Raw genomic sequence first — 25,513 nt, 5'->3', positions numbered from 1 at the left:
AACCGAATTCACATGACTGCATGATAATATATACATGTAAGAAACCGGCCATTTTGCACCTTATATGTTTTTTAAGAGTTATCTGCCATTGATGAAAAGAAGAAAATTTTAATTTTGTCAAAATAACTGAGGTAAATGATTCATTTTATTTCATATTTTAATAAAGTGAGAGTTTATGCATATTTTCACCAAGAGATTTGTATGAAGTTCAAATAATTTTTACAATATCTTTTAAATAACACTTGCGCTTCCCATAGACTTCAATGTAAAATTCAAGGTGCAATTAATTGGACAATGATCAAAATTTTGTAAATTCCTTCGGTGAAGTATTTTTATTTGATAACACCTTCAAAATGCTACCATGATTAAAAATATTGGAGCATCCATTTATTAGGTACAAAACATGGTCGTTATACATTGAATACCTTAATTGTGATATAATACATAGTGTAAAACATTTGTGCTATCATTGTAAAACAACATAGATCACTTCTAATTTCATATCTTGCTAATAAACATTGGTATCCAAGGCTAGATTAAAGAAAGTTCGATTTTTCTAAAAATGTATTTATTTTTATACTTCTATGGGGTACAAATGACAACTTTTTACAAGACTATTTCTAAAACCTTGATTCATTTTCAGATGCATGCAATGAAAATTGTTGCACGATAAAATTTCAATTCCAAGCTTAATTTTGAGACCTTTTTAATTAAATAATAATATTAAGAGTTATCCTTCCTGGCTGAGTAGCGGATGTCGTTAAGTCACTTTCTACTCATTACATTTCTAAGATTTAAGATTGTTTATGGTAATATTTTGTACATAATAGTTATAATTTAGGACAAAATAATTCATGATGCAATTAGTTTGAGGTTAGGCAATATTTCCGCTTAATTGCATGACTGGAATGAATACGGTTCTCTAAAAACAGAAGTTGGATAAGGTACGTGCCAGAGAGGAGGAAGCATCCCCTGTTAACCGGTGACACCCATCTTGTCATGATCGGGTAAACGGAAAAGAAAAATCCGTACTCGTTTCAGTGTGAAAATAATGGCCTAACAATGTGTATAAAAAACGTCAGTCAACATTCGGCCCAACAGCAGACTGTATTTGCAAACAAGGCCATTGAATTTAGAAAATGCTGGCTTTAAACAAGATTGTTGATATACTTGTATCACCAACTTATTTGTCAATTGCCTGCCTCGTTTTAGAAATTGTTTGTACATAGAACATGCTCTTGCGTATCGTATCAACTGAGAGACATAACTCCATATTCAGGTGATAAGATGAACAAGGGAAGTTGACGATAGAAAAGTTGGGATTTTCATGTTTATCATAAAGTCTAGTTGTTAGTTTGCCATCACATGAAACAGATGTGGCGTCTTTTATTTCGAGGATATATCGAATCAATGTAGGAATGAAACTGAATATTGTTAATAAAAAACATCGTTGATATATCATTAAGTTGAAGCAAGATAAATCTTTTCATGTAGAAGTATTTGAATAAATACTGCTTCATATGAATACAAAAAAGTGCACAATTAGAACTCATGTGAAATCCAACAGATTAGGCTCCTGGTTTCCGAAAAACACATACTAAATATTGTCAATAAGAAACTCAAGTATCTTTTAACATCAACTTCGGAGTACTAGTTTCTAGAACTGCATTTTTTGTCTAATACACAATATAATTAATCAACTTCATTTTGACATACCATTTACAGTGTATTTCATTAATTACTTTGGATATTGAGGTGACTGAGATAATCTTTTAGTCATGGCAAAAGTTGAAGTGAAATATTAGTAGAGATATTGAAGTGATATGAGGAATTAGTCTTACTTTTCACAACATATATGAAGTTGTTTGCGTATCAATTAGATAATTTGAAGCCATGTAGTTGTCAAGAAGCTTTTTCAACATTTCTTCCTTTCAATGTAAAAGTTTTACCCCTTTCTTGCCTCGTCTCCGCTCTAAAGGGTCATGGTTGAAATGCATTAAAGAAGCTTGAATATTTATTGATAAGTAAACTTCTACACAAGTTTCATCTGTTTTTAACATGCAATCATGGCACTCCAGGAAATCCGCGAAAGAGCCATAGCGCATTTGATAGGCATTTTCGCCTACTCTACTAGTGATTTCTTAAATTCATTGTTTAACCAAAATTTTGTCATACAATCTTAGTTTACACATGCGTAAAACCAAACCACACAATATTGATATTTCAATATTAATAGTTCCCTCATATGATAAATATGAAAATTATCCAGTTTGTATGGAGTATATAGTAAATATTGAGGTATCCACCCAAAGATGACACACTGTTGCCAAAGACCACCCTTAACCAGAAAAACAACTTTTGAATAATTTTATTTGGATATGTCTGCACTTCATTACATTTAGATAATTTTGGTTAAAGGTGGTCTTCATATTGAAAATGATGAAAATATATATTCAATTTTTCTTCTCATATAATCGTAAGATTTAGCAATCTGTCTTAAATCTATCCATTCGACGTCATTCACTTCATTGGCGCAGTGGTATGATTGCTGGAATGTAAATATGGTGATTGCGAGTTCGAGCCCCACATTTTTCCACTTATGCTTTTCTTTAATTTTTTTTTTTTTTTTGTGTGTATCTTTTCTACGTTTTTCTTTATTACGTTTTATAATATACATAATTTCAGAAAGTTATAATATACACATTACACTATGAAAGATAGTCCTAAACTATTTTATTAAAGTTTGCAAATTCATAGCTACTTGTTTTATTTTAATTGATTTTCTAAATCTTTTGTCTCAAAATTAGAGTATTGAACAAATTAAATGATTGTCATTTGACATACTTGCAACTATGAAAATATAACATTCGCCCTCAAATCATATTACATAGTTTGATCTTGAATTGAAAAGGTATATCTATAAATAGAAACAGGTGATTCCCTTTTAAATTCTTGAGTCGGCCGTGTCGTCATGGAGGCAGCTATGGCTCTTTCCTTCCGGCGGATTGAACAGAAATTGTAATTCCGCAGAATCATGACCCCGTGAAAAAAAAGGATGTTTACAGTACACATGTAATATGTGAAAAAAAAAAATTGAAGATGGATGACAACGAATATATAACAATGTTACTATAGCGACTTAAATTTAATTTCCTTTACTGAATTGTGTTCATCTAGGTTTTTTTTTTTAAATAAATTGGCAACATAGTTCTATAAGAATGAAGATTTGAAAAAAAAAAAATACTAGTAAAGGCAGACAGATCATTAGCACGTTCAAATTAAAACAGCTTACATGATGAGACTAAGGCTCAGGTAAGCTAAATAGTGTGCGATCGCTGAGAGTGTTTTCTAATACATTCACACGATTTTTATTTTATTTGTTTTTGTTTGTTTGTTGTTTTTTTGTTTTTTTTTTTTGCTTTTTCTTCCCTTTCAGATCTCGACATTTCAGATATATCTATTTTGATCACAGGTGTTTGGGATTTACTTGTATACATGTATGAATAAGCATGACACCTAAAATGTAAATTCATTTAAAACCCAAGCACCTTTGGTTTGATTGTATCTTCTTCGTTTTTATATTCCTATACAGCATAATACTAGAAATCTTCTCACTTGAACCGATTGATAAACGTTCAAGTGTATCTGTTTTAAAGATGAAAAATCTTACTCTTTGAATGAAAAAAAAATTGAAATGGTCCTCATCTCAAAGGAATCCAGTACAATCAAGGACCTTCATATGTATATAGGTCCATGGTAGAATACAAGCAAGATAACGCAAAAGATATAAAACATCAGATAAACAGAATTCATGAACATATGATTTGAATTTGATCCTTTTAAATTTTTTTTCCAATGTAATTGCCATCATTTTCGATTGGGACAAGTGTGAATATGTCTAACAGTAATTGGCGCAATTTTTGAATTAGTTACGGGTCCCCTATCAGAACTCTTCAAGAGAGCAAGAAAAGTATAATAAGTGGAGGAAAATACAAACACATTTTGACCAGAAAATACGTGTACATGTAATTTGGTTTGTGCTCAAGGATTGATATGAAAAACTGCATGTAGTATTTTTTGCAATTACAAGTCCCGTCTTTTTTGGTGAAATTACTTGATTGTAATATTTTTATTGCATACAAGACACAGCATAATTTATTAAATTCTTTATCAAAGATAGAAATATTTATATTTAACTTCTAATAATGAAAAATTGATTTTCTAATTTTTTTTTTCTTTGGCTTTTTTGGAGTTAACATTGTAGTTTCCATTGATTTTTTTGCAGATGCTGCTGTCAAGATGTGAATTCAGTAGAAAGAGTTCCACAGTAAGCAGTTCAAATTTCTTTTCTTCCAGGCAAATGTTTAACATGTTGTCAGACAAATGTCTACTAGTATAATGCCTTGCATCAATACTGACCATGAAATCTTATATTAAGGACACTCCAATAGCTACATGTATAGGTACATGTAACAGTTCAAACGAAAGTGCACCAAGAATTTAATTTAATAATCAAAATATATTTATTTGGATTTTAAAACATAATTTCCATAAATGAGATTAAAGGATAAACTATATAATGTAAATAACTTGTTTGTGATTTCCGCATATTTTTAAAATATTAAATATTATCACAAAATGGAATGTTATTAAAAAAAAAAAGGAAGAGAGGAAAATAGAAAGATTTCTAGCAAAAGTTAACATCCAAATCTTGTACATATAAGTAAGAACACTTAATTGCGACAAAATAAATGATTTTACATAATTATTTAAAACAAATTAAATATGAAAAATTATTTTGAAATAAAGAAATCTTACATATATCAAATCCACTGTATAATGTAAATAGAAGAAAATCATACACTGACCAACATCACGTAAAAATATATTTTTTCAGAAAAAAAAAATTCAATCACAGGTAATGCATTTCATTCTAAAATTTCAGACACCAAAAGTAGTCAAAATCTTTAACATCTGATGTGTGAAATATACATTAAAAATTTAACCAAATGACAACATAAAATTTTATTCATGCAAAATACATTTTGATATTCTACATGACCGTGTACTTTTATACAAAAGGATCAGAAGAATATAGAGACTGTGTGCAGTTCATGAACACAGCAGTTTAGCTAGCCTCTAGGCACTAGATACACATAGTATATCTAAATCTCTATAGTACAGGCAACAACACAAGCTTCTAGGTGTGATATTTAGAATACAAATACCTCAATAATTATTTATTTTTCAAAGCAAAGCTAGACAAAGGGCATGAAGCAAAATTGTATGTAATAATAAAACATTTTGTTCCATAAAAAGGAGAAAACACCACCAGTTCATGTATGTATGTCATGGGATACAAATCAGTAACAAAGGTTGCAATATTGAATTTAGTACCTTACAGTGAATTAGCTTTCCCTATGTAGCAGCTAGGATAGCATATTGCAGTTCTAAGAAGCAATAAGTAGCTGCTACAATACTGAGTTACTCTAGAATGAAATATATCTAACAAATTAGACTAGATAACGTGCAAAAAAAAAAAATCCTTATTTAAATATTTTGTGGGGTGAGGGGAAAATGACATCAAGTTAATGCCAAGAAGATTTATTTTATTTTATTTCAGTGTTTAATGGACAATGAGACATGTAAAGATTTGACCCTGTAGTGTGTGTAAAAAACACCAAAAAACAGAATTCCAGTAAGCACCATGATCACAATTTGTGTTACAGTGTAAAAATTAAAATTTTTGAGATTTTTCTTGTACAGGAAAAAACTTAATATAAATAAAACAAAAATATATATTCAGATCACAGAAATATTTGGTCGTTTTTTTTTTGGAAATGCAAAAAGAGACAATAATTTAAACCCTCCATACAGATCAATCGCTTCTCTGGCATTCCTTAGGGTGAACATATCCAAACACATTGAGTTCATACAAAGAAGTAAGGACAGTGAAGAGTATATACACAATCATAAGGACCATTCCGTATCTCTTGGTCAGTTTCCATCCATTAGCATGTGTCGCCACTAATAGAAAGACAATGGTTAACAGCAAGGTCAGGGTTGAGTACAGCAAACCTACAAAAAAGAAATAGCTAATACAATTTATGCCACTTTGATAGAAAAAAAATAATAATTCCAAGGTTTCTTAGAGATAAAAAAGAATATCATTTCAAAAATAAAACTTGTGTGATCTAGCTAACTTTGTCTATTAAGCTGCACAGAAAGTATAACTATTTAACACAGTATGTATATGTATTAGGTACACATATTTTTCAGTTTTGAAATTTATTTTTCAAAACCTTGTTCACTTGTTATGTAGGCATATCATATATTGCACAAAAATAAAATATTGAATTTTTTGGTCACAAACCAAGTATTTACTTACTGCCTATACTATTTTGGGATTTCCCAACACATTATTACTAGTCTAAGGGAGGTAATAACTGACTCACCTTCACTGTACACTTGTATGGGCTTTTTAAACCCTCCTTGAGCACATTTTAGAAGCCATGGTATTCCTAGACAAATCAGAATGTCAAAGACATTGCTCCCCACAGCATTCGATACAGCCATGTCACCGAGACCTGCATGTTAAAAACTAATTAATTATTGTTTTTGCTTGTTTCATAATTTTTTTAAAAAGAAATCTTTATCCAGAATGAATGACATTATAAGAGAATGTTTTTATAAGGAAATATTTACATTTGCTGTGTTTTTCTACTAAGCCAACTGTGAAATTGATTTGAAAGCAATTTTTGTATATACTCACATGTAGAAATATATACAAGGATGAAACTCGCGCTAAAGTGATGTCACAATGAGGCATCAATAAAATATGACGATATATAAACAAAGAGACGTCAATAAAATATGACGATATAGGGCAGCGAGAAATTCAAACATCGAGTATATTTTTGCTGCATTTAAACATTTAATATGTAAATATAAGGAATGTTTTTAAGTTCAGTGTGAATTATTGGTGTGTAAATCACACAGACTTGCACGTAGGCATATTTTTCATGAAGCGCTAGCGCGCTTCATGAAATATGCCTACGTGACAAGTCTGTGATTTACACTTCAATAACTAACACACAACTTAAAAACATTCCTCAATTCAGAATACATTTAGTGCTGTTGTGCTTTTTTACTGACCTTCTCTGACAACAATGACACTAGATATCACATCTGGGAGGCTGACCCCAAAGGCTACAAAGGTCAAGGCCATTATTGTGTCAGGTATATGTACTGTGTAACCTAAAAAAAATGAATAAAAGTATATATATTGGCACAGAGATCTGATAAATCAAACAAGAGGCCCATGGGCCACAACGCTCACCTGAGTTACTTTGGCTCTGCTGTTCTTCACAAGACCTCCCCTTTGTAATATTTATTGCGGCCCCACCCTACCCCCAGGGGCCATGATTTGAACAATTTAGAATCTACACTACCCAAGGATGCTTCCACATAAGTTTCAGCTTTTCTGGCTCAGTGGTTCTTGAGAAGAAGATTTTCAAAGATTTTGCCTATGTATTTCAATGAAAAACTTTGATTCCCTATTGTGGCCCCGCCCTATCCCCGGGGGCCATGCTTTGAACAATTTAGAATCTACACTACCCAAGGATGCTTCCACATAAGTTTCAGCTTTTCTGGCCCAGTGGTTCTTGAGAAGAAGAATTTCAGAGATTTTGCCTATATATTTCAATGTAAAACTTTGATTCCCTATTGTGGCCCCGCCCTACCCCCAGGGGCCATGATTTGAACAATTTAGAATCTACACTACCCAAGGATGCTTCCACTTAAGTTTCAGCTTTTCTGGCTCAGTGGTTCTTGAGAAGAAGATTTTCAAAGATTTTGCCTATATATTTCAATGTAAAACTTTGATTCCCTATTGTGGCCCCGCCCTACCCCTGGGGGCTATGATTTGAACAATTTAGAATCTACACTACCCAAGAATGCTTCCACATAAGTTTCAGCTTTTCTGGCCCTGTGGTTCTTGAGAAGAAGATTTTCAAAGATTTTGCCTATATATTTCAATGTAAAACTTTGATTCCCTATTGTGGCCCCGCCCTACTCCCGGGGGCTATAATTTAAACAATTTAGAATCTACACTGCCCAAGGATGCTTCCACATAAGTTTCAGCTTTTCTCGCCCTGTGGTTCTTGAGAAGATTTTTTAATGACCCCACCCAATTTTTGTCTTTTCTTGATTATCTCCCCTTGTAAGGGGGGTTGGCCCTTCATTTTAACAATTTAAACTCCCCTTCACCCAAGGATGCTCTGTACCAACTTTGGTTAAAATTGGCTCAGTGGTTCTTGAGAAGAAGTTGAAAATATGAAAAGTTTACAGACGGACGGACAGACAGACAGACAGACAGACAGACGGACGCCGGACAACAGGTGATCATAAAAGCTCACTTGAGCTTTCAGCTCAGGTGAGCTAAAAACTTTGTTGAAACTAGAAGAAAAAATAAATTATACATTTTTCTTTAACAATTCTGATGCTGAAATCAAAACTTTCAAAACAATCAACTTTATTTTATTATTCATCGAACATTCCGTTTTGTTATTTTGAGGGACAAAACATTTCAAAACTCCAATAAACATACTAGCAATCCCTGAGGACACAATCACCTGCAATTATGGGAAATTGAAATATCATTACTGTAGGACCTGGTGTGTTTGTTTACTTATTTAATGTCCCTTCAAGAACTTTTTACTCATACTGAAAAGCCACCACTTGCCCATGGAGTGCTGCAAATTTAGACCTGAACTTGGCACTTATGGTCCTTGAGCATTAAGGGAACTTTTTCATGCCAGCACTCACTGTGACTCGGGACCAGTCTTCACGTCATAGTCATATAGTGGATTCCAACCCACAAAGGATCAACTTCTCATAGAGCAAACGCTCTAACCACTGTTCTACATAGGTGACTACTGTAGTCCTGACAATTACCTATAATCGTGATCATCCACACCATAATGTAGGAGCACTGGAAAATTGAGATATCATTACTGTAGTTCTGACAATTACCTATAATGGTGATCATCCACACCATAATGTAGGAGAACACAGAAAGCCAGACCAGAGAAATAGAGAATGTCAGAATAAAACACCTCCTCCAGCGTGCCTGCCGGCAGTCTGGCACTGTCAGGTACAGGAGTACTTTGATTGGAATAGAGACTATAAATATACTCTTCCTTACACAGCCTGTGGGCATCTCAAACACAGACTGTGGCTCCTCTGTTGGTTTGGGTCCTACAAGCAGGATACACTTCTATTATTATATGCAATATATGTTTTTATTTCTATTTTGAAATACAAATTGAATATAAATCTTGTTTCAATACAGCTATTTAAACTTTTTTCAAAAACTTGATCAAATAAATATTCAAATTTTTGCAATAATAATTTTTAATTATGAACTCCTTTTAATTTTTAAAAAACTGTGATGTCTTCTTTAATATAATGATTATATTAGCTATAATCCAGAAAACACAGAGATATGGGAGTGAATGGAGTATTAAACAGTCCATAAATCAAAGATCATAAAGGGACATTTTTTTCTTTGTTATTTCCTGAATTAACTATATGGCATATCTGTTTTAATAAACAAACAAAAAAAAGTTTATTTGCTAGATAAAGCAGCTGAATTAATACAAGTTAGCTATATAGATCACTGACCAATCTCTTTGTACATAACATCAACCTCGCTGATGTCTTCCTCAGAATTGTAATCCGAGTCAGGGGAGGCAATCTGTGCTCCATCCCATTTATCTACAATTAAAAAAAGTAATTTTTTCCTTTACCTTTCAATCAAAAAACAACTTCTTATGGATAGTGAATAAACTATATTTTATTCTAACATTATCAGAGTTGAACCTCTTTGCATAGCCTTATTCATGACAATATTGACAGTGTCATTTCATAGGCATATAATTATAAACATTCCAATTTTAAAAAAAAAAAAAAAAGAAGAGGCAAATATCTGTATCAGCCCCTAAAAAAATCTTTTAAAAACAAATTGTTTAGAGTTAGAAAAAAAAAACTTCCTGATGCTGTTTATAGAATCAATGCTTGTTTTTTTCTGCAAAAGAATTTCATGAAAAACATAAAAAGGTTCCTCTTCAAAAATCTTTGTGATCGCACAGCTATGATTTCCTGCCAACATTTATGTAGAACTTCCTAAAACCATGCCAATCACAGAATACTAAACATTATCAAATACTTGACATTTTGAAATCTAATTTTAACCATGAAATGCTTAATTAAGCAATAAAATATATTCTGTTTACAATAAATCTATACCATTTTAGATTTATGTTACAATGAAATCTTCAGTGCTTCAATGATTAATAAAACTTGCTAAATAAATATGAAGTATACTTTAATTTTTGAGCTCCCATAATGACTCACCTCCACCATTCTCCATCTTGGACACTGACCCATTTCCGACTCCAGGGTTCCTGAGCTTCTCGTACAGAACTACAGACTCGGGTTCATTCTTTTTTCTTGAGAATGGTCTACAACAGTGTTTGAACTTTGGCACAATCCATTCCTCTATGGTTGAGTTAAAGTACATCAGGATGATGTAGGCTATATAGAATAACACCAGTATGAGAGCTTCATACCTGCAAATACCAAGGAAACAAGGTGTATTTGTGAAACACTGATGCCCCCATAAGGCAAACTAATATAGCGAAGGTTAAACTTTCTCAAATGCAAATCAAATATGTTTGTACCCAAAGTAAGGTCTTGTCTCGAGGAATATATATGTGAAATATGAAAGCCCTAGCACTAACCATTCAAAAGTTATGGCCAAGGTAAATGTTTTTCAGAAGTAGGTCAAACTCCAAAGTCAAGGTCAAAGGGTCAAAGTTGTTGGTATCCAAAATAAGGTCTTGTCAAAGGATTACACATGTGAAGTATGAAAGCCCTAGCATCAACTGTTCAAAAGTTATGGCCAAGGTTAAAGTTTTCCGATGTTTTCCAAAATAGGTCAAACTCCAAGGTCAAGGTCAAAGTTGTTGGTATCCAAAGGAAGGTCTTGTAACAAGGATTACATATGTGAAGTATGAAAGCCTAGCACTAATTGTTCAAAAGTTATGGCAATGTTAAAGTTTTCCAAAAGTAGGTCAAACTCCAAAGTCAAGATCAAAGGGTCAAGGATTACACATGTGAAGTATGAAAACCCTTGCATCAACTGTTCAAAATTTATGGCCAAGGTTAAAGTTGGGTAAAATTTTGCAAAACCTGGGTCAAATTCCAAGGTCAAGGTGAAAAAGTCAAATATGATGGTACTCAAAGTCACAAGGAATACAAATGTGAAATAGGAAAGCCACAGCTCCAACCAGTCAAAATTTATGGGCAAGGTTAAAGTCTTTACAGACAAACAGACAGACAGATAGCTAAATGGACGTACATAGCAAAAACTATATGTCCCCGAATCTTTGATTACACTGGGACATAAAAATTGAATACATCTGTAAGTAATTACAAAGTTACTGTTATAATTATTATCCAGGTAATCAACTTCCGTTTCAAAAACTATTAATCATGGTAATACTAAGTGAATAATAAACATTCAGCTGATTAAAAAAAACCCATTAGGCCTGCATGTAATTCTTTACCAATTTCTTATCATAATCTGTATACTTGTTTTTGCATAATAATAAATGCAACTGTTACCATGGTAATCATACATTGAACAATGAAACCAAATATTCTCTGATTTTGTTATTTTTACCCAGGTATATAAACTATTTTTTTTAAATTTTCAATGTAACAGTTAAATTTAATTGTTATAAATTTATTTTGAAATAGCATAATTCCCTATAGTTTGGCAAATATATGTAATGCAAATGACGATGTGTCCATTTTTAGTACAGTGAGATTAATTCTAAAATACATATTTCCAGTACTACAGTGTGGATAAAGTCAATTTGTGCAATTTGCTTTGCACTGGCCTTGCACCATGCAGAGAGAGAGAGAGAGAGAGAGAGAGAGTGAGAGAGTGAGGTGCCTTGAAAAAATAATAGAATGCAGCCAGCAATTTTATAATTCCCATTATTTTGCCTATAGGTAATTCCTGTATTTGCTCTCCCTTTAATTTTTTTAATGCAGCTTTTTTTAAATGCAGCTTCAATGTTTCTAAATCATAGGACAAAAAGTGAAAAAAAAAAAAACATATCAAACAATCAAGTTAGTGTAAGTATGCTTAATGGATTGTATGACCATAATCAGAGGGCCTTTAAAAATACATGTAAAATACATTAAAAATACCCTTTAATTTTAAGATCACCAACAGATTAGCTAGGAAACCTTAATTTACAGGGACTATTCAACTTTTAAAAGGTATCTTTATTCAGAAGTGACAGCTAGAGAATCAATATTAATAAATTTATGAGCAGTCTTCAAAAAAAAATCTTATTATTTAGACATATATATTGATTTAAATTTGTAAACTATTGCCTACAACACAAGCTGTTGTCTAGTTTAAATCATGTACATGTAGTAAAGTTCTGTGCCATCTACTTTAGTTCCCTTCATCTGTAGCCTAAACCTCTTACCTCTAATAAGTTGTTTGTCATTCAAGGTTAAACCTAGATGTAAGATTTCTTTTTATGAAATAAAAATATGACAGCCAGCAAACACTCTTTTGAATGACTATGAATGCAAAACAAAAAAAAGTCTGTCAAATGTGTGTCCATAGGGAGTGTTCCAATACATCACAAAGACTTACATTTCTCTATACAAAAAAAACTGTAAATCCTAGCTTTCTAAAACTCTAAAGTATATACTCTAATTTTTTTTAATGCTAATTCTCCTACAAAAGTCAAAAATGAAAATGAATTAAATTCAAGGAAATTTAGAATTTTTATAAACAGACAAAATTTGAAATAAATTGTACGTTGTTCAATAAGTTGACAACTATTATAATATTATACATATTAAAGGAAATAAAAAGCCTTCCCCTTTCAGAGTTACCCGTACTTCACTTTACACATATGGGTCATTCCTTCTTAAAACATGCAACATAAATGAAATATACAATGTACATGTGTACATAGCTGAGAGATGAACAAAAACATTATAGTATACCAGTTTACAATTCACAATGCTTCCTTATCATGCTTATATAAATTTAAATCATAATTTCAAGTATTGATAGGGTTTTGGAAAAAAAAGTTATTTAAATACAATCAGTAGGGAATGCATGCTAATAAAGAGATACACATACTCTCAATCCATGTACATTCTAAATTACCTTACATTACCATTTTATATGTAAGGTTATTATAGAATGTATATGACAGTGCAGGTATCTCTATATTAGCATGCTACCCTACTAACTGTATTCAAATAACTTTTTTTTCTTCAAAACCTTATAAATACTTGAAATTATCATGATTATGATTTGAATTTATATAATGAATAAAGACAAATTGTAAACTAGTAGATCCAGAAGTACTGGTACATCCAGAATGTTCCATAAATTGCAAATGTTTTGTAATAATAACCACCACCATTGTTTTGGCCTAGCTTTCTTATCTTTCCTTATCATGTTAGTTCCCGTATATACTTCAATAGGAGGAACACCAAACTGCCAATTTTCTGGATAATCAGTCAAACCACTTGAATTCTACCCTGTACAGTTATCTTGATCGACACTTGAGGTTTACTGTATATCTGGGTGATGTGATCTTATGAGTGCAATTATCATTCTCAATGCTATAAGCAGATCTTGTGAACCATACAAATTAATTCATATATTTCTCTAAAGCTGTCGTTTAATATTTATACAGGAAAAGGTATCCAGTCAATAATTCTGCACTTCAAAAATAATGTACAGTAAAACTTGTCCAATCCAGACATCACTGGTTCTAAATAAATTGGATGGATAAGACAACATTCCAGATTAGTTAACATTTTTAAGAATCGAATTTATTGAGAGGGACTTCAAGGTTACATTATATTATGCAAAATTTCAGAATACAGAACATCCGGATTAGACAAGTTTTACTGTTCAAGTTTCAAAGAAAGTTTGTAGTTAAAAATTTGTCATGAGGACAAAAAAACATTTGCTTCAGCTAGCACCTTCCACTCCCTATTACCCTTAATTAGGCTAAATTAAAAGGGAAAAGTCATGCATAATGATAGCTCTACATATGACTTGCATGATGATAATTTTTTTTGTGTGTGTTTAGGTGTAACAGGCAGTTAGATTACTTGCATGAAGGCCATCTGGTTTAAGTTTTTACATGTAATTATTTAACAACAAGCAAAATGACTGTAATATAAAGATCAAGTTAATTAATTTACACAACATTTTCTTTTTGAAACTTAAAAAGGCAAGCTTTATTGTCTGAGAGACACTAATTTCATAAAATACATTTATGTAAATGTATGTGTGTTCCTTCTAATTGTACCTGTCCCGCGGGTTACCGTAATTCTTTGTAAAATTTCTATTTTAAAAAAATTTCCTGAATTTTGAATAAAGAAAAGCTTTTTTTGTCAATAAAAATTTTGAATAAAGAAAAACTTTTTGGTTAATAAATAAAGCCCTTGTGATCTTTCAATCTACATATATACCTGAGTTGGCTAGATATTTAAGATTATAATCAATACTGAAAAAAAGTTCAATGTATGTGGGGGAGCTTTTAACCTCAGTTTATATTCATTTGTCAAAATTAATCTTACATGCAGTTCCTTTGAAGAAAATAATATGGTGGTATAATTAAAATATATCAATGGCTACACATAATACATTCAGGTCAAATAAAGAGCAAAACCCAACTTTGAAAACCATGCAGTTCTCCAGAACACATAAAAAGACCATTAATAAAACACCCTCAAACTGTTACATACAAAATCTGATTATAAAGGCTTAAGAAGTTACCTCTTAAACCCATAAACCTAATCAATATTTCATGAATTATGCACTTCAGCCAGAATTTTTCATTCAGTTTATATTGTTACAGTTCAACTTTGCCTTAAGATGCATGCACTGTCATTTCCATGATTACCAGATGTGGTTGAATAACATCTATAAGCTTTCAAATTCATGATCTTCTGAATTACTCCAAGATTAAATATAGTTCATGAATGCATTTTGTCTATGATCAAATAAAAGTGATTTAGAATTAACAAAGGCACCACAAAGTGGAGCTCCTGCTCACATTAAAGAGCCAGGATTTTTCATCAGGATAATCACAAGAGATTACATAGCATTTCCAGAATTTATCCAAAAAAGAAAAAAATATGGCACTTCCATTAAATATATAGATATTACATGCATTTCAGAGAAAGAGAAATTGATATTATTTTAATATTTTATTTTTTTTACTGTCATATTAAACTACAAAAAAATTCTACAAACTGTGCACCTGTAAAAGTCATCTACCTAAATGACATGGTCAGTGTTACCACAAGAGCTTTCATGAATGATTTTTCAAAATGATTGACATTCCTAACTTATTTACTTAAGAAATGCCATCTGCCATAGTGAGGGCAAGAAAATCATGTGTAAAGTAGTGGGAGTCATTGTATTTGTATTGAAAGTTAAAATCATTGATTTTGCTTACCAGAAGACATTTTCATCTAAAATGACAAAGGCCAGAGCTCCAACGCTTAGGGCATAGAAGGCACAATCTCGGAATAATGGCCACCAGTGTAGATGCACAACCTGTCAAAAATAAAATCAAATCTAAAAGCACAGTTTTAAATCTAAATGGCTAGGCATAAGAACATTGATCACTGCTACCCAACTTTCATGTTTTTTTGTTAATGAATGTACTTTTCATTAAAAAATCAACATTATACATGTAATTACTGTACAGTCTGACTAATGAAATTAATTAAGGCTCAGATGTGTCTAATATCAAAATGTGATAAAAGTAATTACCCCAGAATTTACATATGCTACGGAAGGGTAATTGAAATACATGTAATATGGACTTGTCATATGTCAGAATTGAAAAGACAAGGCTGAACGTGCCGCCATTGATCAGATTAATATAAATAATATGGCATCTAAACTTTGTCTCGTGAACTAAATGAAAGTTTCAAACACAAAGTTGTGTGGTAAAATGAAGGCATATTTGTGCATTACTCATAACATTACAGTTAATTGCAATGTCTTGCAATGAAGTCTGCAGTTCTAATGTCAACTGGATGGGAAAATCAAAATATTCATCAGTGGACTTACACTAAATCATCAAAAGAAATTATTTAAGCAGTAAAGCATCATCAAAACAAATTACTTATTAAGCACTTAAAAAACACTAAGATTCTGAATTTGGCAGATATTCCTTGGGCTGACAGGTACACCACATGTGCAGTGATCAAGCTATACATGTACATATATTATGTGTAATTGTGTACATATACTGAAAAGGGTAAGACAAAAAACAATACAAGAATAGGAAGGAAGAGAAAATACTTAGTTGCACAGGATGAAAGAGCACCATTGCTAAAACCACATCATTAACTTTTCACAATGTTCAACAGTCATCCAATTAATAAATTTGATATATTCAAGGATGTGCTATTTTCACTGTGAAAATGTCAAGAAAAAATTCCTGTCCAACTCATAAAATAAATTCCATATCCAACTACAAATTACTGAATTTTCTCTTTATAAACATCTCTTAATAGTCACCTCCTACACTGTCTTTTCCTTTTATTCATTAAAGGTGCTTAGACACAGATTTGAAGTTTATATTTTCTCAAATTTTCTGTATAGTATCACAACTTATATGTTGCGCTATAGCATTTCACAGGAAAATAAAACTAAGAACTTAATACTTAATCTGGAAATTATTGAAACTACAAATTTCGGGAGGCGCTTGATTACAGTCCCTGAAACGTTCTACTTTCCCATTTTTCCGTTCGCTCACTGTTCGTTCACCGTTCGTTCAGCATGCGTTCATCGTTCGTTCAGCGTGCGTTCACCGTTCGCTCTCCGTTCACAGTTTTGCGTTCACCGTTCACCGTGCGCTCGCGTTCACCGTTCACAAAGCGTTCAGCGTTCGCTCTTCGTTCCGTTCACTTTGCGTTCACCTTGCGTTCAGCGTTCACCTATCGTTCAGTTGTCATTGCCATTCGGAACTCCCAAGTGGGACTTATCTTTTTGTAGGTAAGGAGTTACAGATTTTTTTAATTTAATACTAACATATCGTGTTCGAAGAATCATTATTTCATGGGGGAAAAATCTAAGATATATATTTTCTAACTTAGCTATTAGGTTATTTATTAAATTACTCTGGAAAAAAATGTTCTTATAAGCACATCCTGTACCTATTTAGAACGATGCTGAAATATTAAATTTAACTAAGGCCAATGTGCAAATACTTCAAGCACTGCAACATTTTGATGTTTTGTTAAAGACGACAAATCGTTAATGGAGATATAATTATCCAAGTCAAATAATTATGCAGCAAAATTACGAAAATATTTATTTCTAACGCGTTTTTTTTTATTCAATTACTACAGAAAATATGATAGAACTAGTTCTGAGAGTTATACATAGTACTGCGGATATCCTGTTAATTTATTATCTTTGGAGCGAATTAAATTGATAGTGTGTTTAAAGGAAATATTTATTTAAAATGTAATGCACTACAGAATATTCGCTACTATAATACATGTATGTAAAGTCTATAGTTATAGAGAAAAAATCTTTCTTCACCGTAACTTTATATGTTTGCTATTCGATATAATTAATACCCCCCCCCCCCTTTCCCCTAAATCGGTTACTTAGTCAGTACTGTATTTCCAGAAAATTTTAATTAACCTGTTAAAAAAAAGTTAAGGTCTTTTTTAGAACAAAAATTTCAGTCTCAAAACAAACTTGCATCTAAAAAAGTCACAAAACAATAGTAGTTCAAAATGTACACGTGTCGGCGGTGGTATTTGAAATTGGCAGAGAGTATGTTTCAAATTCAAGTGTTAATGCCCAATATATTTTATTCACTAATTATTCAAATGTTGGTATCAAATCTAGAAATGATAAAAATAAATGTTTTAACTTGTTGGAAATACTCGCACTTCGTCTTCGATGTGACGAAACTTTCACACCTGCACAGTGTCGAATGATTTTGATTGACAGGACAAGCACGTGGACTTCGTGTGAACTTGAAGCAGGAAAATAAAAACGAGTAATACTGTCAAACAGATGGATATGATTTGTTGATAAAAAAAAAAAGTTACTTTCACTGTCTAATATATTTAGAAAAAAATATCAGAGTTATTGTTTGATATAGGTGCATTTAGTGAAGCCTGAAAGGAAGGGGGGCTGAAACGGAATGTATCTCTCTCTCTCTCTCTCTCATTTGTCTGTTTGATAAAAATTATAACAGCATATTACTTAAATATCAAGTTCTGAAAATTGAATTTATAACAAATAATATGAATATGTATCTTTGTATTATCTTGTCTGAGTATAATCACGGTCATCTACAGATACATGTAGAAGTCTGCTCAATAAATCATCATGAAAAATAGAAATGACACATAATATATTATTGTATTAAACATTTAAAATACGAGCGTATAAATGCAAAACGTCCACTGACCTTTGTAATTAATTTTTTTTATTACTTTACATGAAATCGCCTTGACACGGAGATACATATATGAATGGATGTTACAATCGATTTAATTCATTCTATAAGTCAGAAGTTTTCTCTGATTTGTTATCAAATAAGAATAAACATTTTTATTTTCCAACTAAAAAAATATCTTTTATACTTCAGCGTTCGGCAACAATTGCAATGTTTTAATGCGTTAAAAATCGTGTGATTAAAAACTTAATGTGCATGAATCGTCTTTCTTAGGACAATTTTGGAGAATTTATTTTATTTACTTATTTATTCATTCATTTATTGGTTTACTTATTTATTTATTTATTTATTTTTTATTTTTTTTTGGCACCTGACATTATAATACAATAAAATAGTTTCAATGCAAGGAAAAGATCAGAGGCATTCCGAATATATCGTTCATCTTGCGTTCACCGTTTGTTCACCGTTCACTTTGCGTTCGCGTTTGCGCTCCGTTCGCGTTCTGCGTTCGCTCACCGTTCACACATCGTTCACCAAGTTGCGTTCAGTGTTCACACATCGTTCACTCACCGTTCGCTCTGCGTTCGTTCAGGGTTCGTTCACCGTTCGTTCAGCGTTCGCTCACCGTTCAAGTGGGAAAGTAGAACGTTTCAGGGACTGTAACACATCTTTGCACTTTCACAATTTTTAAATTTATCCTTAATACTTAAGAAAAGTAGCAATTTTGTTGTGTATTAATGAATAATATTACATCTATAATCCAGAAAATTCAGAGTAAAAGTGTGTGAAAGCAAAAACCACTCACTTATAAGTATTGTCAGCCCGTGCTAAATGTTGTGTAGTTGTGTACAGAGTTTAACAAATTGAATACACCTTTGAAACGTAAACTGTTTTTGTAAACAGGGCATGAGCTCTGTTGTTGTTAATGTTAACATTTCACCGGGTGTTTTCAATTGTTAAACTCTGCACACACCACTGAGCACCGACTGACAATACTGTTGAGAGGATTTTGCTTTCTACATTTCTACTCTGAAATTTCTGCATTATCAGTTTTAATATTTTTCCTTAAGGTATGTCACTCGTCTGCCTTTTAGAAAAGTTCAGTCAGAACCTCTAACTTAAAAACTATTTATTACAGTTCAATCTTTATAACATATTTAAATTAAACAATGTAAAATGTTCAACATTCAATTAAAAAACTGCTCAAAAATTCATAAAGAAACAAAATTTATAAGGGACTATTTCTTGTGGTGGAAGGATATTTAGCACAAATTTCTGCAAATCTACACATTTATTTTATTTAATATCTTGGAACTTTAGCCTCACATATTTTTACTCAGAGAACATATTCCGTTATGATATGCCTGGGATATTAAATATAGGTCTCAATTTATATTTTTATAACAAAATTTACACCTTTGCTCAACAAATTTTGCCAAGAAATGAAGATATATTAAAGAAGTCAAGATAAAATTTAAACAGTTTTTTGCCAGAAAATCGCATATTTTGACCAATATTTCAAAATTTACATCACTGACCCCAACTTTTTCTTTCATTATTTTAAACTACTCGATACTTTTGACCAATCAGCACTTAAGTCATAAAAAGTTTGATACAAGAAAATATTCTATTGCCTATTTAGATTTTTAATACCCCAAATATGAGACTTTTTTAGTGCAAAAAGGTAACACAATAATTCACGCGCATTAATTTGCATGATTTGTTCAATGATAAATATTATTCAAACTATTTTAAGTAAAATAAGATTAATATGTTTATTGCCATGGTTACATCTTATAAAATATGATAACGGTTAAAGTGATTAACCAAAGAGTTACAATTTAAGTGCAAAAAGGTCAACTTAATTGTACCGTAGCTCAGTTAGATGCACACTGACACCCCATTTTCTCTGCGATTTTGAGTCATACTATATGAGTACTTATCCAAAATATACTTCTCAAAAAATCCTTGATATAAGAAATTTCACGAGTGACATACCTTAATAAACAACAAAATTGCTACTTTTCTAAAGTAATAAGGATAAAGTTAAAATTTGTGAAAGTGCAAGGATGTATCTATCAAACGTGTCCAGAAATTCGAAGTTTCAATAACTTCCAGATAAAATAAGATTTTTATCAAATTTTCGTATGAAATGCTATAGCAACATATAAGTCATGAAATTATACAGAATATTTGAGTAAATATTAACTTCAAATCTGTGTCTAAGCACCTTTAAATTCAGTGGTTATTTTATTAAATTGTTCAAAACGATCATGAAAAAAATATTTTCAGAGAGTAAATGGTGAAAAGAATCATTTGATGTTTTTTGAACTATGAGAGAGGTTGTTCAAGGGGAAATAATTCTGAATCCATGTGACAGGGGCCCGACATGAATTAATGCATGCTGCACAGTTCACAAGTTCTGATCATGGTGCAAAGACAAACCAGCCAGGCTTTGATTTGCATAAAAATATCTTTATTTTAACAGTGATTAACAATTTCCTGTAACAATATATCAAAATAACAGGCATGTATTAAATTAAAGAGAGATTCTTGGAAGCTTTAAAATAAGCTGCACCTGTTAAAATATATAAATACAATCAAAACATCAAAATACTTGACATTACATTTTTTCCCTGTTTTTTTGTTTTTGTTTTTGTTTTTTTGTTTTGAAGATCTGTTAAAACTACACATTTCAATGAAAATACATGCATAATCCACATTGCCATACTAATTGAAAGAAAAAAAACAAACACAAAACGCAGGATGCCAGCACTGTGAGAAGGCACACACTCTAATGACGAGAGCACGATACAGCACAAAACTTACCATGCCAGCACGGGGAGCACACACACTGATGACAGAGAGCACATTATAAACAGCACAAAACTTACCACGACAGCACTGGGAGCACACACACACTGATGACAGAACGCACATTATAAAAAGCACTATAAGACTAACCAAGCCAGTACAGGGAGCACACACATTGCTGACAGAGCACATTGTATAAACAGCACATCACTTACCATGCCAGCACAGAAGGCACACACACTGATGACAAACAACACATTATAAACAGCAGAGCCAACCACAGCTCCTAGTCCAATGTCATCCTACAAAATCAAGAAATAAATGGGAATATGAATTTGAAAAAAATAATAAAATTTATGTGAATATTTATCAACTGATGAGTTTTTGAGACACTTGCATTAAGTTGCACTTTCTTTTCAGAGGTGTTTTGGAACCTATCAAATTAAGTTACTTTAAATAATAAGTTTGATACAACTGCATGATTCTTAACTTTGCATTTGTACAGGGGGAAGAAAATCAAAATTCCATAATTCTAAAATTCAAATATTTTTTCTTCAACACTCAAAGGAAAAAAAATAACTTTGTGAAATGAATAATGGAGATAACGAACATTATTCAGGCTCAAAGTCTATTAAACAATGCAAATCAAGAGCAGAACAAACACGGACATCTAAAAAACATCAGAGATGGGATCAGGTGTCATGGAGAAGCAAACACGAATCACACCTACCATGTGCTTCTACTTATGATCGGGAAAAACGGAAAAATCTGTAGACAATTCAGTGTGTAAATAATGGCCTAGCAATTAGTATGAAAAAAGTCAGTCAGCATTTGACTTAATGATAGATAGTATTTGCTGACAAGGTCATTGTATTGACCATAGAACTTGTGAAATGGTGACTTCAAACGAGACTGTTGATATCCTTGTTTCATCAGCTTGTAGCTTGCCTGGTTTTACATATTGTTTATATGGAGATAAATGCAAAGGAGTATAATTTTACCAAAGAACATGAAGTAAAGTGGGCAAACTTGAAGCAGTGAATGCTTGAAGTCTGAATGCAAGAAGAAGTCTTTTAAAAAACTCTAATACCTCTGTTGTACTCTAACAAAGGTCAATTTATGTGACCTTCAATTGCCCCCAATTCAGGGTCATAAACCATCCCCTCCAGTCTTGAGTAAGATGTGTGAGTAAAACAAGTTTCTATAGCTTCTCATTTTAAAGACTACAAAATAATGAATTATGGTGAGAACTGAGAACCATACAAAAATTCTACATTTCTATATTTTATCATTTCTTCTGCCCTTGCCCAATGGTTCTTTTTGCAAGGTCATATATGACACAAATACTGGCCAATTACCACTCTTAACTATATACATGTATAAAAATATGAATTTATAAGACCTTTTAATGAATCAGACATTTTGAGCAAAAATAAAGGCAAAGGCAAACAAAGAGGCAGTACAAATTTGTTAAATATACATTGAATCCGATTTTCATCAGTGGACATACAAGCAACATATGGTGCACCTGTCTACACTGCTCTCACGCATGCACAGCTGTCATTATGACAGAACCAAATACTAAGCAAACTAGAATTTCCAATATAATTATTATTTCTACCTGTAAAGCATCAGCAATAAAATGTTAAAATTTAAGCAAACTATATACAAGTACTTGTAAAAATAAAAAAGTGCAACTCCCTGTATAACAGCCTATCAAGATATGTACATGTATCAATTCTCTACTTGACCTTTAACCTCTTAATCTGACCTTTATCTGATATAAGTCATGACTATGACCTTGACTCTTGCCAAGAGGTGTTACTTGAAAATAACATATGATGGTGAAGTTCAAGTTGAAGACAAGTACTAGTACATGTAAATAAAAAGAGAAGATCTTTCCAAGTTTTTACTAATATATCTAATTATAAACATGATAAATACAGTAAAACATGTCTTTTCTGGACATCACTGCTTCCATACAAATTGACCATTGTTAGACAGTTCATTCTGGATTAGGCAACATTTTAAACAATTAAATTTATTAATGAAATGAAATAAAAATTTACATTGTAATATGCAAGGTTTCAGAATACACAATTACCTGATTAGACTAGATCTACTGTATTTATAGCCTCATTCAGCTACATATTACTAATTTATTTCCAGTATACATCTTAAAACAAGAAGAGATTGGTGTTTCCATTTCTTGTAAAACTACTTTTTTTCTGTTTTATTTCCTCAAATTTATCATTGATACATATGCTACTAAGATAGATCTAACATGAATTTTTATGTATACCTATTGATTTTTTTCATATTGATCAGTTCATACATTTGTAAAACAATAATTTTTCCGATGTCAATTGTAGATAACTACAGATGTGTTCTTGTATACTCATGTTACAAGTAATGTTTAACAAGCATTAATCAATGCTTGTCAGAATTCAACTAAATTACAATTGTATGAATTAAAATGCATGCGTCTGCAAAAATGATGAACACCAGTAACATATTAAGCTAAATTCAAGACTATTTTTAGTGCAATCATTTGAAAATTTTCTGTTAGCAATTGCACATATGGCTGCTAAATTCAGATGTGTTTAATGATTGAGTTAATTCTGATGCAAATTGTTTTGCCAACCTTTTCTACACATGAACACATGAATGCCCATTATTGTATTGGGGGGGGGGGGGGATTTTTAAATTTTTAATTAATGATAATTGCTCCTCAACATGTTTGAATCAATTGGTAAGTTAGAATTTTAACATATTAAACATGATAAAAAGCAGGGCAAACCTAAGGGTCCTATTCTATTGTATGTTTGGGTTTGCTTGTTCAGTATGTCTTCCATTGTACAAGTGGTATACTACCTGTGCAATAAATACAAACTGACTTAATTAGCTGTTGTTTAAATTGTGTACCTGTGCTATAAATACAGCAATGACTTAGTTGTTATTCAAGTCGTATACTACAGTACTGTACCTGTGCTATAAATACAGCAATGACTGCCGTGGCTAGCTCGGGAGCTGAACTTCCCGCAGCCATCAATGTGGCACCCGCTACATCAGACTGAATGTGAAACACTGTAGATAAAAAATAAAATTTAACAACAACATACTTTAAAGAAAGGGATAAGATAGTCTCACTATTTTATAAAGATCATGCATCTTTTTTCTGTGAAAATGAAACCTAGACTTTCACACAAGTTGCACAATAGGATTCTTATTTCTCTGACCAGTCTACATTTATTGAACAATGTTGAAAAGACAATTAACTGTAGTTTCAGCATTAAATCTAATCATATAAATTAAAAAAAAAATCTGCTTTGATCATATATATACATGATCAAGTTTTCTTGAAAAAAAAAAAGGATTAAAGATTTAAAATAAACATAATTGAAGATTAGTGATTTAAAATTATACTCATTTTAGAATGATTGATGCATAGCTGTAATAGATAATCATGAAGATGTATTGTTCTGTTAATTAACGAGCAAAGCTCTGCATAAATTTACTAAGCAATGACATTCCCTACAAACAGTAATATGCAGCCATGTGAATTCAATGAAGATTTTCAGTCAATGTATGTGACCAATGTTGACATTCACTTATTTAATCATCCCACCAATTGTGATTTATTGTCTGTTTCCTTTAAGATATATTGCCATACATCACTATGAACACTGCATGCATAAACCTTGCCTTTTTAATAAAAACATATTCTGTCAAATTTAAACTGAACACATGTATAAGCATGAGCTTATTTTTTTTTTTTTTTTTGTTTATTCAAAAGAGATTCTAAATAAAATCATCCTAATATTAACTGTCATTGCATGGAGACTGTGATTTGGTTCTCAGCCTCATTATGCAATAAATGAATAAGTTAACTCAGTCATACTTCCATCTTCGAATGTTTCCTCTTTTTTGGCTGAAGATCAATTTTTGTTGTTTTCGTGGTTGAGTCAGATATTGAGATAAGGTTATCAATGATATACAAATTTTACTTATCATAAAATAGGTCAGGATGTATCAAAGACATTGTATAATTATTTTGCCAAAACACAGTCAACATTGGATCCCCAAGAAAATTAAGGAAACCACTGAAGTGTATACTGCACACAATGGATGACTAT

At 31.7% G+C, this 25,513-nt stretch overlaps 1 protein-coding gene across 1 annotated transcript in view; it reads right to left on the bottom strand.

Annotated features, from left to right (window-relative positions):
* Positions 1–4,835: 4,835 nt before the first annotated feature.
* The window catches only part of LOC133186632 (probable sodium/potassium/calcium exchanger CG1090), a 30,164-nt gene continuing 9,486 nt past the window's right edge, over positions 4,836–25,513 (bottom strand). Inside the window, exons 3-11 of the mRNA XM_061321866.1 lie at positions 24,364–24,464; positions 21,593–21,679; positions 15,585–15,685; positions 10,417–10,631; positions 9,685–9,777; positions 9,034–9,258; positions 7,156–7,257; positions 6,456–6,587; positions 4,836–6,078 (exon numbers count right to left, since the gene is read on the bottom strand). Coding sequence (XP_061177850.1) covers positions 5,879–6,078; positions 6,456–6,587; positions 7,156–7,257; positions 9,034–9,258; positions 9,685–9,777; positions 10,417–10,631; positions 15,585–15,685; positions 21,593–21,679; positions 24,364–24,464 — 1,256 coding nt within the window. The 3' untranslated portion in view covers positions 4,836–5,878. The remainder of the gene's footprint in view (positions 6,079–6,455; positions 6,588–7,155; positions 7,258–9,033; positions 9,259–9,684; positions 9,778–10,416; positions 10,632–15,584; positions 15,686–21,592; positions 21,680–24,363; positions 24,465–25,513) is intronic.

The sequence above is a fragment of the Saccostrea echinata genome, unplaced genomic scaffold (assembly GCF_033153115.1).
Source record: "Saccostrea echinata isolate AGI-Se365-2 ecotype Australia unplaced genomic scaffold, CSIRO_AGI_Sech_v1 ptg000014l, whole genome shotgun sequence".
Taxonomy (NCBI): Eukaryota; Metazoa; Mollusca; class Bivalvia; order Ostreida; family Ostreidae; genus Saccostrea; species Saccostrea echinata.
Note: the sequence above shows the minus strand (reverse complement) of the source record. Positions and strands in the feature narration are given on the sequence as shown.